General features: G+C 63.0%; 1 protein-coding gene across 2 annotated transcripts in view; it reads left to right on the forward strand.

Moving 5' to 3' along the window:
* The window catches only part of CACNA1B (calcium voltage-gated channel subunit alpha1 B), a 184,987-nt gene that overhangs the window by 67,748 nt on the left and 104,395 nt on the right, over positions 1-12,844 (forward strand). For both annotated transcript variants that reach the window (XM_036855907.1, XM_036855905.1), the window contains 3 exons: positions 1,300-1,509; positions 5,567-5,679; positions 10,777-10,889. In XM_036855907.1, coding sequence (XP_036711802.1) covers positions 1,300-1,509; positions 5,567-5,679; positions 10,777-10,889 — 436 coding nt within the window. The remainder of the gene's footprint in view (positions 1-1,299; positions 1,510-5,566; positions 5,680-10,776; positions 10,890-12,844) is intronic.

Below are 12,844 nucleotides of genomic sequence, written 5' to 3' on the forward strand. Positions count from 1 at the left end.
CTCTGCGTTAGGGCCCTGCACGCCCCGCCCACCACAAGGGCTGACTGACGGGTGCTCCTCGGGACGGCTCCTCCTGTGTCTGGGGCACAGCGTCTCCCTGCCCGATGCAGCTGCTCAGCTTGTGGACAGGTCTCTCCAGAGGCCTCGGCCCGTCTTCATATAGTGACTCCAAGAAAACACCAGCCTGATAATGCTCTTGTTGTGCTGTTGAGAGTCTGGGTGTGGACACGCACACAAACCTGTGCAAATGCGCCCACCATCACGGAACACACACTCACACGCTTCTTCCCCAGGAACTGACGGCCAGGCCAGGTGTTCAGAGCCAGCTGGGTTGAAACACTCGGAGGCACTCAGACTTTCCAAGCACCCACAAAGTCTGCTCGCTCGTTTGTCAAGTGGCGCGAGGGGTTGGGTGGTGCAGAGGGTGGCCCTGTCCCCCCAGAGCTCAGTGTGGCCTGGGGGTTGGGCACAGAACAGGCCGACAGGCCGACACAGTGCAGCTGTATAAGGGTGCGATTGTTGGGGGGCTGGAGACCTGTTAGCTGGAGCCTAAAGAAGGGCGGTATTGACGCCGGGACGTGGAGCTGAGAAGGAGCCAGTGAGGGAAGCGCTTTTCGGTGGGGGCAGAGCAGAGGTGCCGCAGGCATGGAAATGAGGGAAGGCAGTGGGTTTGGCGGGTGAGTCGGGGCAGAGGAGCAGCTTCCTTGGCAAACTTTCTGGAGACTGAGTTTTGGGGGCTCTGTGGACCACACTTAGCTCTGCAGATGGGCCAGATGCAAAGGAGCTTGGCTGTGTTCCAGTAAAACTCCTTGAAAAGCAGGTGGTCAGTGGCTGCTGACCCCTGAGCTACAGAGGGAGCGAGGGCCAGAAGCAGCAGGACTCCCCAGGCCGCACGGAGGAGTTGGAATGGCCTGGGCGCATCGGGGCTGCCCTCCTGGAAGGTGGCCGGGGGCGCTGGGGACCAGAGGCCGGTTCCAATCCCGGTCTCGCAGCCAGAGCCCAGCAGCCATGGAGACCGCCGAGGCTCTGGGTTCCCTCATTTGTGAAGCGGGGGTGGGCTCAGGACCCACTGCAGGGGACACAGGTCATTAGCACAATGTCGGTAGCGGGTCTGACACACTTGGTGCCTGTGATGGAAACTGGGGCCTCGAGCTGGGCCAGGGCTGGGGGCAAGCATCCTTGTGGGGTGGGGGAAGCATGTCCTCGAGGACGCATCTGCGGGGCTCACAGCGGCGGAGGGCGAGCGTGTCCTGGGGCCCACCTGTCCCCCACGTCCTCAGTGAGCCCCTGTTCCCGCAGGGTCCCCCTTTGCCCGAGCCAGCCTCAAGAGCGGGAAGACGGAGAGCTCGTCGTACTTCCGCAGGAAGGAGAAGATGTTCCGGTTCTTCATCCGGCGTCTGGTGAAGGCGCAGAGCTTCTACTGGGTGGTGCTGTGCGTGGTGGCCCTGAACACGCTGTGCGTGGCCATGGTGCATTACAACCAGCCCCAGCGGCTCACCACGGCGCTGTGTACGTAGCCGGGCCCGGCCCCGCCCCTGCCCCCGCCCCGCCCCCGGACCCGCCCCTGCCCCCGCCCCCCCTCCGCCCCGCCTCCGCCAACCTCTTCTGAACCGCTTCCGGTCCACAACCTGCTTTGGGATGCCCTGGGCAGGACCCCTGCGCTGACTGAAGTGCTCCCGGGACCTCTGCTGGGGGCCTGGCTGTGCCCCAGGCCTGGGCTCCCCATCCCAGGGCTCCCCAACAACCTGGGCCCGGCTTCCAGGGAGCCCGGCTGATCTGGTTAGACCCCCATCCATCAGGGTAGTGGGAAATGAGTGAGGGGTCTGGGGCACCGGGGTCATGTGTCCTCCCCCATAAGGGCTTTAGACCCAGGGAATGAGGGACCCATCTGCCCTGGATTCCTGAGGAGAAAGAGTCCTGGCTCCCAGGGATCTCCCAGGGCTCTTCTGGTTGTTTCTGTTTTTCTTCTTGGTTGGTTGAATTTGGGTGTGTCCATGACCAGGGATGCCCTGCAAGCCTGTGTCCATGAGCCTCAGGCCAGGCCAGGGGCTCTGGGTCATGACCTGTCCGGCCCTGGCTACAGTTCCAAGGAGGCAAAGAGCTGAGGTCCCTCCCCAGGGACCAGGCTGACCCTTCGCACCCAAGGGCCCTGCAGGGCACATGCAACTGAAGGTCTTGCTTTGTTGTCTTGCCTCACAAGAGCTCCAAAGACACTGCATGAATGACTTCTGTCCTGCGGTCAGTGCTCCCTCCTTCCCCTTCCCCAGGGTCAGCCGCCTTCACCCTGCTCGTGTCTGTGGCTGATCTGGAAACAGCCTGTTCTGGGTTCCCACAAGCGCCTCCCTCTCTGCTCGGAACCCTGCGCGCCTGCAGTCACCTAGGTGGCCAAGAGAGCCATTCTCCAGAGAAGAACCCTCCTGGCTCCCAGTTCTGGACCCTGACGGGCCAGCCACACTGAGCCTGGACAGCTCCAACTGGGAGCCTGGGAAGCTGCTCAAGGGTTCTTGTGGGCCGTGGACAGACGGCTCCATAGGCCACTTGGAAGTGGGGGTGGGGAGGCCTGTGTTGGGGGTGGGACTCCAGGCTACTGTTTCCCAAACTTCGATTGAAATCTTTGCTGGTATAATGGGAAAGGGCAAAGAGAAAGGAGAAGCAAGAGGGGCCCAGGGAGCTTCTAGCAGACAGGCTGGCTCCCCGGGAGAGGGCGGGTTACGGAACAGAGTGTGCACGTTGAACTGGTGCCCTGGCCCCTGAATCATGTGTCCTGGGCCCGTGGTTTGGGACCGAATTCAGTGTCTGCCTTGAGTCCTCAGGCTGCAGTCTCCGCGCCCTCGGGGGCTGGGTAGGGCGCGGGGAGACAGGGCTTCCTCCTAGCTCGGCCAATGGCGTGGCTGTTCCCTGGGGCGTCCTAACCAGGCCTTTTCTTCCCTCGGAAGAAGCCGGTGGTGCCCAGTCAGTCCTGTGGTTACTCCCTGTTTCCCGGGGGTTTGCCAGCTGAGTGGGCTGGGGGTGAGCCGCATGGCCTGGTCGCTTGTCTGACGTGCAGGAGCGCGAGGCTGGAAGTGTCCGGGTGCTGGGCCAGGCCGCAGGTATCCCTGCGGGGAATCTGCCCCCTCACTGCCTTGCCTCCTCTGTGGTTTCCTGGAAATGCCTGAGTTCATCAGCATTCCCCGGGGAAAATGGCTGGAGGGAGGGGTGGGTCTATGCTGGCTCTGGATACCTCTGCTCAGTGCCCGTGACAGCTGGGCTGGGGCTGAGACAGGCTGACCCAGCAGGGGAGGGCAGGCCTTGCAGGAGGCAGACACAGAGGTGGGGACTCCCCTTCCGGACCAGCTTCATCAGAGCTCGCCATGGGACTCTGGCCTGAGGCTGGCCGCCCTGCAGAGAGCGGGTACTGTGCACCTCACTGTCTGCCCACCAAGCACACCGCTCCCAATGCACTCAGGACCCTGAGACTGAGGCTTGGATGGTGAAGCAGGGATGGGAGTGGATGCTGTCACCCCGTGAACCCCCAGGCCTCACGGGACAGACCTGGCCACCCTCCCCTCTGTCCCTCTGTTCCCACGGTATGCTGTCCTCCTGTTATAACGCAAACACCGTTTAACTTACCTGCTCTGCTCCCCTAGCCTGTGAGCTCCTGGGGAGAGGGGTCAGCTGTCTCCCGGGCCAGCTCAGAGGAGCGCCGGTGCCTGCTAGTTGAATGAATGCGTGAACACCCTTTCTTGGCCTCTGAGGGGAGGCTGAGCACGTGAAGCTGAGGGTCTCCTCCTTGGGAGAGAGAAGGAGCCGGCAGGGCACTGGGGGCTCTGCTCCAGGTGTCCCCTTTCTCCGAAAGCTTCCCCTTCGGCAGCTCCTGTGCTCGTTCACGCAAAGGGCTCCCGCTTTGGTCTCCTGGGGAGCAACATGGACACCCAGGCAGTGTCAGCTGCAGGGTCTGCCCTGTGGGCGGCTGGGGTGCCCATCTCCGTGGTCTCTCCTCCCAGGACCTGAGCTCCTCTCGTGGGGTCCTGAGGGGCAGGGGCCACGGGGCTTGTGTCCCGACTGGGCTCAGGCACAGCCCCCCTGCGTCTCCGGGAGGCCGCTTCGCCGTCTCATCGCTCGTCCCGTGCTCGCCTCGGGTGCCCTGCTGCGCTTTGACTGGTTTCAGCGGCCAGGCAGGAGCTGGCTGTCCGCGTACTCCGGTCCCCTACCCGAGACCTTCCAGGGCCGTGTGGACCGTCACGTGTGTGTCTGTGAGGCACGGAGCCCAGCGGGCGGCGGAACTGATGTCTCTGCTCGTTCAGGGTCTCGGCTGCCGCAGACCTGCCCAGTGAGGCCGCTGCGTCTGTGCGGCACTTGGTGGAGAGCCGTGGGGGGAGTAGCTTTCGGGGTGCACAGGGAGGGCAGGAGGTGTGTGGCCCCCTCTTCTACCACCTGTTTTAGCATGAGCTGCTTGAGGTCCAGTCTCCCAACCAGCCTGGATGCCAGAGGCCCTGGGGAGGCTGCGTGGGCAACTGCCTGGTGACTGGACCCCATCGGTCCCTGGCCCTGCGTGGCGGGCTCTGCCCTTGGTGCTGAGCTGCTTCCCTGGCTCCTGTGCCCTGGGCTCACTGTCTGAAATGATGGGTGGATTCCAGCTTTGGGAGGGGGATCAGAGACGGTGGCCTTGCTCTGACGTCCGGGATGCCCGGTCTGGCAGCCGTCAGCGGCTGGGCTCGGCTGCGTCTCCTGCGGTCTGTGGCCTCGCACAGCTTTTGCGCTCTTTCTTCTTGCTCTGACCCTGTCTTCTGCTCAGGCTGGGTTAGGGGTAGCGTCTGTGTGCGCTGAGTTCGCAGCAGGCCCAGTGCAGCCTCCCTTAGTCCTGCCAGCCAGGTCAGCACTGCCGTGGCGGGGTCCCTGGGCTGAGGCAGGCCCTGCTCACCACTGCTGCCTGCCCGGCCCAGCCTGCGGGAAGCTGAAGGCACCCCGCCCACAGGGCTCTCTGTATGACTCCCCAAGGCCCCCAGCAAGCATGGGTGCCTCCTGGGAGACTCGTACTGCGGGGGCCTGGGGGTGTCAGGTGGTAGGGACACTCGCCTTTAGTGGGGCGAGCCTGCAAGCACGGTGCTGCTGTGAGCCCAAGGGGCTCAGGAGGTCCTCGCAGAGGGACGGGGGTCCTGGCCGGGCGGCTGAGGGATTCCAGCCGCCGTCAGTGCGGAGCGCGGAATGAGACTGAAGGCAGGACAGGCTCAAGGCCGTCCAGCTTTTCCACGAGGCGTGGGCGCCCTCTGCCTGACGCCTAGGTCCTCCTCGGGGGATTTGGGCCCCTGACCCAGAACTCCCTCTTGAGCCCATTCCCGGGAGGCTGCCTCTGCGTCCCACGGCACCGGGCGCTCAGCTTTCAAGCTGGGAGGAGCACTGCTCTGCGACACCCCCTGTCTGGTCACGGGCTGTTCTGTCCTGGGCTGAGGTTGGAGCTCAGGGGCCACCGACCGGGCCTGGAAGCCCCACCCGGGGTCGGCCCGGAGGCCTGGTGTCCTCCTGTCTGGGCTGGAGCCGGGTGGGAGGAGGACGCGAGCTAATCCCCCTCTTCTCCGGCTTCTCCTAGACTTTGCAGAGTTTGTTTTCCTGGGTCTCTTCCTCACAGAGATGTCCCTGAAGATGTACGGCCTGGGGCCCAGGAGCTACTTCCGGTCCTCCTTCAACTGCTTCGATTTTGGGGTGAGTGAGCCGCCTCGTCAGGGACGCCTGCTGGGGGTCCAGACGGGTCCGCGGTGTCCTGGCCGGAGAGCGATGCCGTACCCGGTGTGAGCTGGGCCTGTGGAGCAGAGCCGGGCGGCTGGGGCACTGTATCCCCTGTGGGTCAGAAAGGCTGCTGGCAGGCCGGGGAGGCCTGTCCCGGTCAGGCCCTGACTGGTGCGGGTGCTGGCCGTGGGCAGCCTCCTTCCCTCCCCGGCCCTGTCTGTAGAGTCTCAAGACCAGCTCAAGGCTCTGTGGCCTCCTCCGCGCCTGGTATGCGATCTTCTCAATGTCTGCTGTCCCGTGGAGGCTCAGGGGGGCTGTGGTCCTGACCCCCATCATTCCTGCGGGTCTGGTCCTGGGCACATGCAGCAGCGCTTCCTGGGGAGGCCGGAGGGCAGCAGTGGGCCTGGGTCCCTTCACCAGCCCCTGCAGGTGAGGGAGGCCTGGAAGGCAGGTGTTTCTGAGGCTCACCGTGGACGAGCACGGGGCCAGGGCAGCGAAGAGTCCCCTTCCCTGGGCCCCGCAGGCCATGCAGGACGCCTCCCTGTGTTGAGCCCGGAGCCTGGGGATGGGGCGCTGTTGGCACCTGCCCAGAGGCTGAGTTCTGACCTGGTGGAGGCTCTGAGTGAGAAGCGGCCGGGCCACAGCCCGAGGAGGCCTTGCACCTCTGCAGACTTCTCAGTAGCCAGGGAGGAGGCCGGACCTAGGTCGAAGGAAAGCTTCGACTTGGGATGCAGTTTAACTTTACCTTTTCCTCTCTGCGCTGCGGTGCAGCTGACAGACAGTGTCTACGACTTTGTCAGATCTTCACGACGACTCACTTCATACATGAATAACTGGAGACGTTGTGTGATGGGCCCAGGACTGCGCGGCTAGCGTGCGGGGAGTCAGCGCTGGAGCCCGGGGCGGGCGTCGCTCACCCGCCATGCTGCCTGAGCTCTGGGCGGGGGAAGGCAGTGGCTGCCCAGGTGCTCTCTGGGGCACATGGGCACCTGCGATTTTCACAGATGGTTGGGGGGAAGCCAACGCTTCTGCCCCTTTGCCTTCCTGGTTACAAAGAAAGCTGTGGTGCACATAGGCAGAGGGGACCCACAGGGGAGGAGACTTCAGAGTGGCGGTGTCTGGGAACCAGCTAGGCCCCAGGGCAGGGGAATAATTTGCACACAAGCCAACAAATTTTTCCAAAACTTAGCAGCTTAAAACAAGCATCTGTTATCTCACAGATTCTAAGGGTCAGGAATCTAGGCGTGGCTTTACAGGGTACCAGTGGCCCGGGATCTCTCTCGCGTTTACAGCGCAGCCGAGGCGGGGACGCAGTCATGCCAAGGCTTGATTAGGACAGGAGGGTTCCTCAGGGTTGTTCAGGCTCGTCACAGGCTGTTGACAGGACTCGCTCGTGGTTGGTGACCGGCCTCGCTTCCCGGTCCCGTGGCCTCTCCACAGGCTGCTTGCGTGTCCTCACTGTGTGGCAGCTCGTGATGCGAGTACCTGAGAGGCTGCAGAAACCAGTCTCAGGAGAGACAGCGGTCAGCCTTGCTATTGTATTAACATTTGTCAGGAGGGAGCCGCCGGGCCCGCCCGCTTTTCATGGGGAGAATGTTACCCAGGGATGCGAACACCAGGAGGCAGGGGTCCTTCGGGGCCGTCCGGAGGCTGACTAGCACAGTCCCCTGTGATCCAGATTCTTCCCAGTGTAAGATACACTCACCTCCACTCCCAGTTCCCAGACGCACCCCATCACAGCATCAGCTCAGCGCCCCGAATCTCGTCATCCAAATCGGACCCAGGTCTGGCTGAGGCTCCTACAGTTTCTTTCAATCTTAGAGCCGTGAACTGAGAGAGACAAGCTATCCACCCCCACACCCAGCACACAGCGGTGGGACGGGCAGGGGTAGCTGCTTCAGACCTTCCCGTTCAAAACAGGGCCAGTGGGATGCACAGGAGGGCCGGCTGGAGTCCAGCTGGCCAGCAGGCAAGTGTTGGGAAAGCCCTGATTCGTTCTGGGGCCTGGGAGCCCTCGGGCTCTTGGTTTTACCCCGAGTCCCCTTTCCTTTTCGTGAAAAGTAGTAAACGTTTTCAGCTGAGGTTTTCTTGGCCTGCTTCCTACTTAGTAGAATTTTGGGAATCCAAAGGCCTCATTTTGGTTTTTGCATTTCAACCCAAGCTGGTGGTATTTTTGTGCATGTAAGCCTTTTAAGAGCATTGTGGGTGTGTTGTGAGTCTTCCCAGAGTTCACTCCATCGGACGGAAGCCGTGCCCACAGCTCTCTTAGAGATGAGCCCTTCTCGGACTGAGCTGCTGCTGAGATGACCAAGGTCAACACCCTTCCACGTCCTGGAGGACTTACTGCTTCGTGAGGCCCATTTGCGAGGCTCACCCTACATCCCTTGAAGGGCCAGAAAGCGGCTGAATATGCTCTGAGGCCCCGCCTTTGATCTTTTGGGATCTTCCGTACCAGCCCCAGTCGTGCCCTTGGCTTCATTTTTAGGCCATGCCATTTCTTAACGTTGGCCTCATTTGGTCTCTGGAGAGGCTGAGCATTTCCCAAGCTAGCGAGTTGGGGCTTCTCTTTACTTAGCAGCGCTTTGCTCAGTTCCCGCCCTCCTCTCGCCTCTGACCGCGAGCGGCAGGAGGCCGAAGGCAGCTGCACTGCTCTCTGCTTGGGCGGCGTCCCCTCCGCCACAGCTCCCGCTCAGGAGGCACGTCTCCCGCTGTCCCTGCGGCTGCCCGGTGGCTCTCTGCCCGCTCCCTTCCTTAGTCTCCTATGACTCCTCACTCTCCTGCAGACCTTTCGGGCGGCATCTTCAGAGTCCAGGATCCCCGGAAGAGTGGGTTCAGGGTGCATCAGGCCTTCACGGATGTGCTGCTTGGTGCCGCTCCCTGACTCCAAAAGCGCCCCCACACCTGGGGCTCTTAGTTCAGCAGCACGGCACTCCTGCTTCCGGAGTCGGTATTGGTGTTTTCTTTCTGGGTAACAAGTTACTCCAGGACTTAGTGGCTTAAAGCAGCAAATGTTCGTCCTCTCATTCCGGTGGGGGCGCTGTCAGGCTGTGACTCAGCGGGTCCCTCACGAGGTTCAGTCCTCGCAGGCTCCGCTGGGCTGGAGAGCTCCCTTCCAAGCTTGTGCTCGTGGCTGTTGACAGACCTCAGGAAGTCATCCTCCAGCCTCACTCCGGGGGCTGCTGGCAGCCTCGGGCCTGGTCACGTGGGCCTCTGCACAGGCTGCCCCAGCGTCCTCACAACCCGGCAGCCGTGGCCCAGGAGAGGGCCGAGAGCACAAAGGCCAAAGCCTCAGTCTTCTTGTGACTGTTCTCCGAGGTGCCAGCCCATCACGTTCGTTGTGTTCTGTTTGCTACAAGTGGGTCACTAGGTCCAGGCCCCCCCCTCCAGGGGACAGGGGTGTACAAGGGGGTGAACCCGAAGCAGTGGGGATCGTGGGGGCCGTCTTGAGAGGCCACCTACATTGTGACCCAATGCGAGCAAATTTTGAGGATTAATGGAGAATAGGAGACATGTTGGAAGAGTGACAGTGAGAAGAAAGTAGATTTAGAAAACAATAGTCTTCAGCCCTGGGCACGATCTGGGTGCTGTGTGATGCTGAGACAAATTGGTGGTGATTGTCGGGGGACCAAGGACAGACGCGACAAGCTCGTCCCATTTGCTGCCCTGCTAGGGTCGTGGTGGGTGCAGCAGCTGTGGGCAGGTCTGAACTCCTCTGAACGCTGTGCTTGCGTCCGGGGCGGGGAAACGTGCAGTGGAAGGTTGTGCGTTGGGGCAATGCGGCGCTGCTGCAGCCAGCAGAGCAGACCCGCAGGGTCGTGGGCCAGTGCTAACCCGCAGGGTCGTGGACCAGTGCGAACCCGCAGGGTCGTGGACCAGTGCGAACCCGCAGGGTCGTGGACCAGTGCGAACCCGCAGGGTCGTGGACCAGTGCTAACCCGCAGGGTCGTGGGCCAGTGCGAACCCGCAGGGTCGTGGGCCAGTGCTAACCCGCAGGGTCGTGGACCAGTGCGAACCCGCAGGGTCGTGGACCAGTGCGAACCCGCAGGGTCGTGGGCCAGTGCGAACCCGCAGGGTCGTGGGCCAGTGCGAACCCGCAGGGTCGTGGGCCAGTGCTAACCCGCAGGGGCCGCTGCCCTGGCACAGTCACCGTTTGTCAGCTTGGTGAGGATGTTGGTGTCGAGCTGATCACGTTTACAGTTGGTACGAAAAGGGGGGAAGTGACCGAAACCTTGGGTGATGTGTGAGCCAAGCGAAGCCAAAGGGAATTTAAGAGATTGATGTTCGGCAGTGGAGTTCTCCGCGCCAGCTGCAGAAGCCCGCTTAGAAGGAGTGGGCATCAGCCACACGCACGAAGAGCACGCGAGCGCCGACCGCAAGCCCGCGTGTGCCCCGTGAGGCACAGTGGCCAGGGAGGGAGTGCTGTCGGGGTGCTGTGGGGTGAGGCGTCCGCTGTGCCTCAGCCCTGCTGCCCTGGCCTCTCTGAGTCCCTCACGCGAGACACTGACGCTGAGGAGTGGCTGGAAGGAGGGGCAGGCCTCTTGCCCGCGAGTCCCGGTCCACCAACGTGGACGGCGCCCGGGATGACTGTTGGTGAAACGAGGGGCGGGCTTGCCCCCATCTGCCCTTGGTGGTACTTGCTGGCTCCCGCTGTTCGGAAGAAGACAAGATGCAGCTATGAACTGGAACATCTCAGAGGTGGCAGGATCAGAAAGGGGATGTTACAAGGTCTGTGTGAGAGCAGCCTAACAGTCAAAGCTGTCGAGGCGGTTTGCCGGCCCCAGAGGGGTCACCGGGCTGTGAGGAAGCACAGAGGAGGCATCAGACGAGGAGGCTTTAAGATCTGCCAGGAAAGCTGCAGGCCCAACTCGCTCGTGTTCTGTGTCCTCCTGGTGTGTCTGGGTGGGGGAAGGACGGACACCGTCTGCAGCTCCCGGGGGCTGCAGGGGCTCAGTGTGAGGCCTGGGCCTCACGTTGCCTTCTGTGGCTTGAGCTGCGGACGGGGTGGGCGGGGCAGATGCTGCCGGAGAGAAGCAGCCGCGCACGCGCCCCAGGCTGACCCCATCTCCGTTGCAGGTCATCGTGGGTAGCATCTTCGAAGTGGTCTGGGCTGCCATCAAGCCAGGAACCTCCTTTGGGATCAGTGTGCTGCGGGCACTCCGGCTGCTGAGAATCTTCAAAGTCACGAAGTATGTCATCCGTGCGCTTTGGGGGGCGGGGGCGCAGGCAGTGTGGGAGCCAAGCCAACACCGGTGCCGCTCCTGGGGATGTGTGGCATGGGTCTTGCCCTCAGCTGCCTGGAATCTCTTTCTGTGGGTTATAACTGGTTAAAAACAGAAGACAGTCACAAAGCAGCCCATGCAAGCGAGGGCCGCAGCCCAGCAGGACTTCGCGTCGGCCCTGGGAGCCCGTCTACCTGCAGCGCCATTTGCAGCCTCAGCGCTGCCTCAGCACTTCTGGTTCTCTCGTTAGCTCGTTCCCCACAGTTTCACCCTGTGTCCTCTCTTGAAATCAGCAAGCCCACCTTTCAACCTCAAAGGATGACTCTGCTCCAGAGTTAATGGAGAAAACACAGGTTATCAGATGGATGTTTTCCCATCGTCCCGCCCCTAAGTCTGCTCACCTACCCTGCAGCCCTGCTCCCGTCCTGGTCCCGACGGGACCCTGACCTTCTGACCTGATCTCCCAGGCCTGCCTTTTCCACTCGGGGCCGACGCTGCCTGGCCTGTCCTCGGTGACAGGACGGGGCCCTGACCGTGTGTTCAGTTTCATCCCACTTGGCTCTTCACAGCCCTGGAAGCAGGTCTCTCCCTTTTGCCCACAAGGAGGCTGAGGCCCAGGCCAGAATGCGACGCAGGTCAGACCTCCCCGCTCTCTGCCAGAGCGGCAGCGCCGGGAAGGGGGGCCGCCCTCGTCCGCAGCTGTCTCGGCAGCGGCAGAGCTGCCCGCACCCCAACGGCCATGGCCGTAGGACTCCACAGCGGTACCCGAGCCTCCCCGAGGCTCTGAGGCGCCCACCCCACGAGCGGCTGGAGCGCGTGGCCACACGTGCCTGGCACCGGCCCCCACGCAGCGTCCCTGGTGGCCCGCGTCACGACGGCCGTGGGACGGTCCAGACCGAGCCTGCGCAGGTGGCTTGGGCTCCAGGCCCCCGCTGCAGTGACCTCCCCAGCCTCCTGGTCTTTTCTGTTCTGTTTTAAATCCAACCCTGAGGCCATTCGAGGTCACGACAGTTTAACCGTGGAGGAGCTTTGGACAGGAGTTCGGTTGGCTTGGCCCACAGAGGCTGCCGGGTGCCCTGCGCCTCCTGCCCTCCATCCTCTGCTGGTTCTGCGGGAGAAGGGGCTTCAGGAGGTGACGGCCGGCGCTGCCCTCACCTTGGTCGTGGGCCTGGCATCTCAGCAGCTCCATTTCCTCCTGGAAAGCGGGTGGCCCCTGTCCTGACATGGGCTGACCTACACCCCGCCCATCCTAGGAGAAGGCTGTTTGGAGTCTTCCAGCCCATCTCCCGTTAACTCTCACCTACCTAGTCAGAGAGCCCAAGGAGGATGGTGGGCCTCTGTGAAGCAGCATTAGGGACAAGGGCCCAGGGATGTCCCAGGCAGATGCCCTAGGCCAGGGCAGGGGACAGCAAGTGCAAAGGCACAGAGGCACGTGGTACGTCCGCCTGGGCTCTCCTGGGGGTCGCAGCTGGAGGGGACTCATCACCCAGCGGGCCGGCAGCAGCTAGGCCGTGGGCAGACCTCAGGGGGCCTGTGAGCCCGGGGGGGTCCAGCTGAACGAGAGGGACAGAGTCTCGGACCCCCAGGAGCGTTGGAGGGGTGGGGTGGGAGGGAGTCGAGGCTGGAGGGCTGCTCCGCGCTGCGTGGCCCTGGCCCTCCGCGAGGGACCGCTGGGGTCAGCGTCTGCACCCCGTGCCCGGCCTGCTCAGCGGAGGCTCTTTGCGCGGGACCCGCGTGCTGAGGGTGGCGATGCTGATGGATGCTCCAGTGCGGCCCCTTCTCCTGCGTGGCCGTGGCCCGAGGGGGGTGAGGGGCGAAGGCGGGCGTGGTCGTGGGGGAGGGAGGCTGGGGAGGAGGTGTAGGAGGCGATCGTGAGCTCAGCGCTGGACCCTCGGCGTCTGCTGTCCCCGTGGGCGGGGGGC

Source organism: Balaenoptera musculus, chromosome 6, assembly GCF_009873245.2.
Source record: "Balaenoptera musculus isolate JJ_BM4_2016_0621 chromosome 6, mBalMus1.pri.v3, whole genome shotgun sequence".
Taxonomy (NCBI): Eukaryota; Metazoa; Chordata; class Mammalia; order Artiodactyla; family Balaenopteridae; genus Balaenoptera; species Balaenoptera musculus.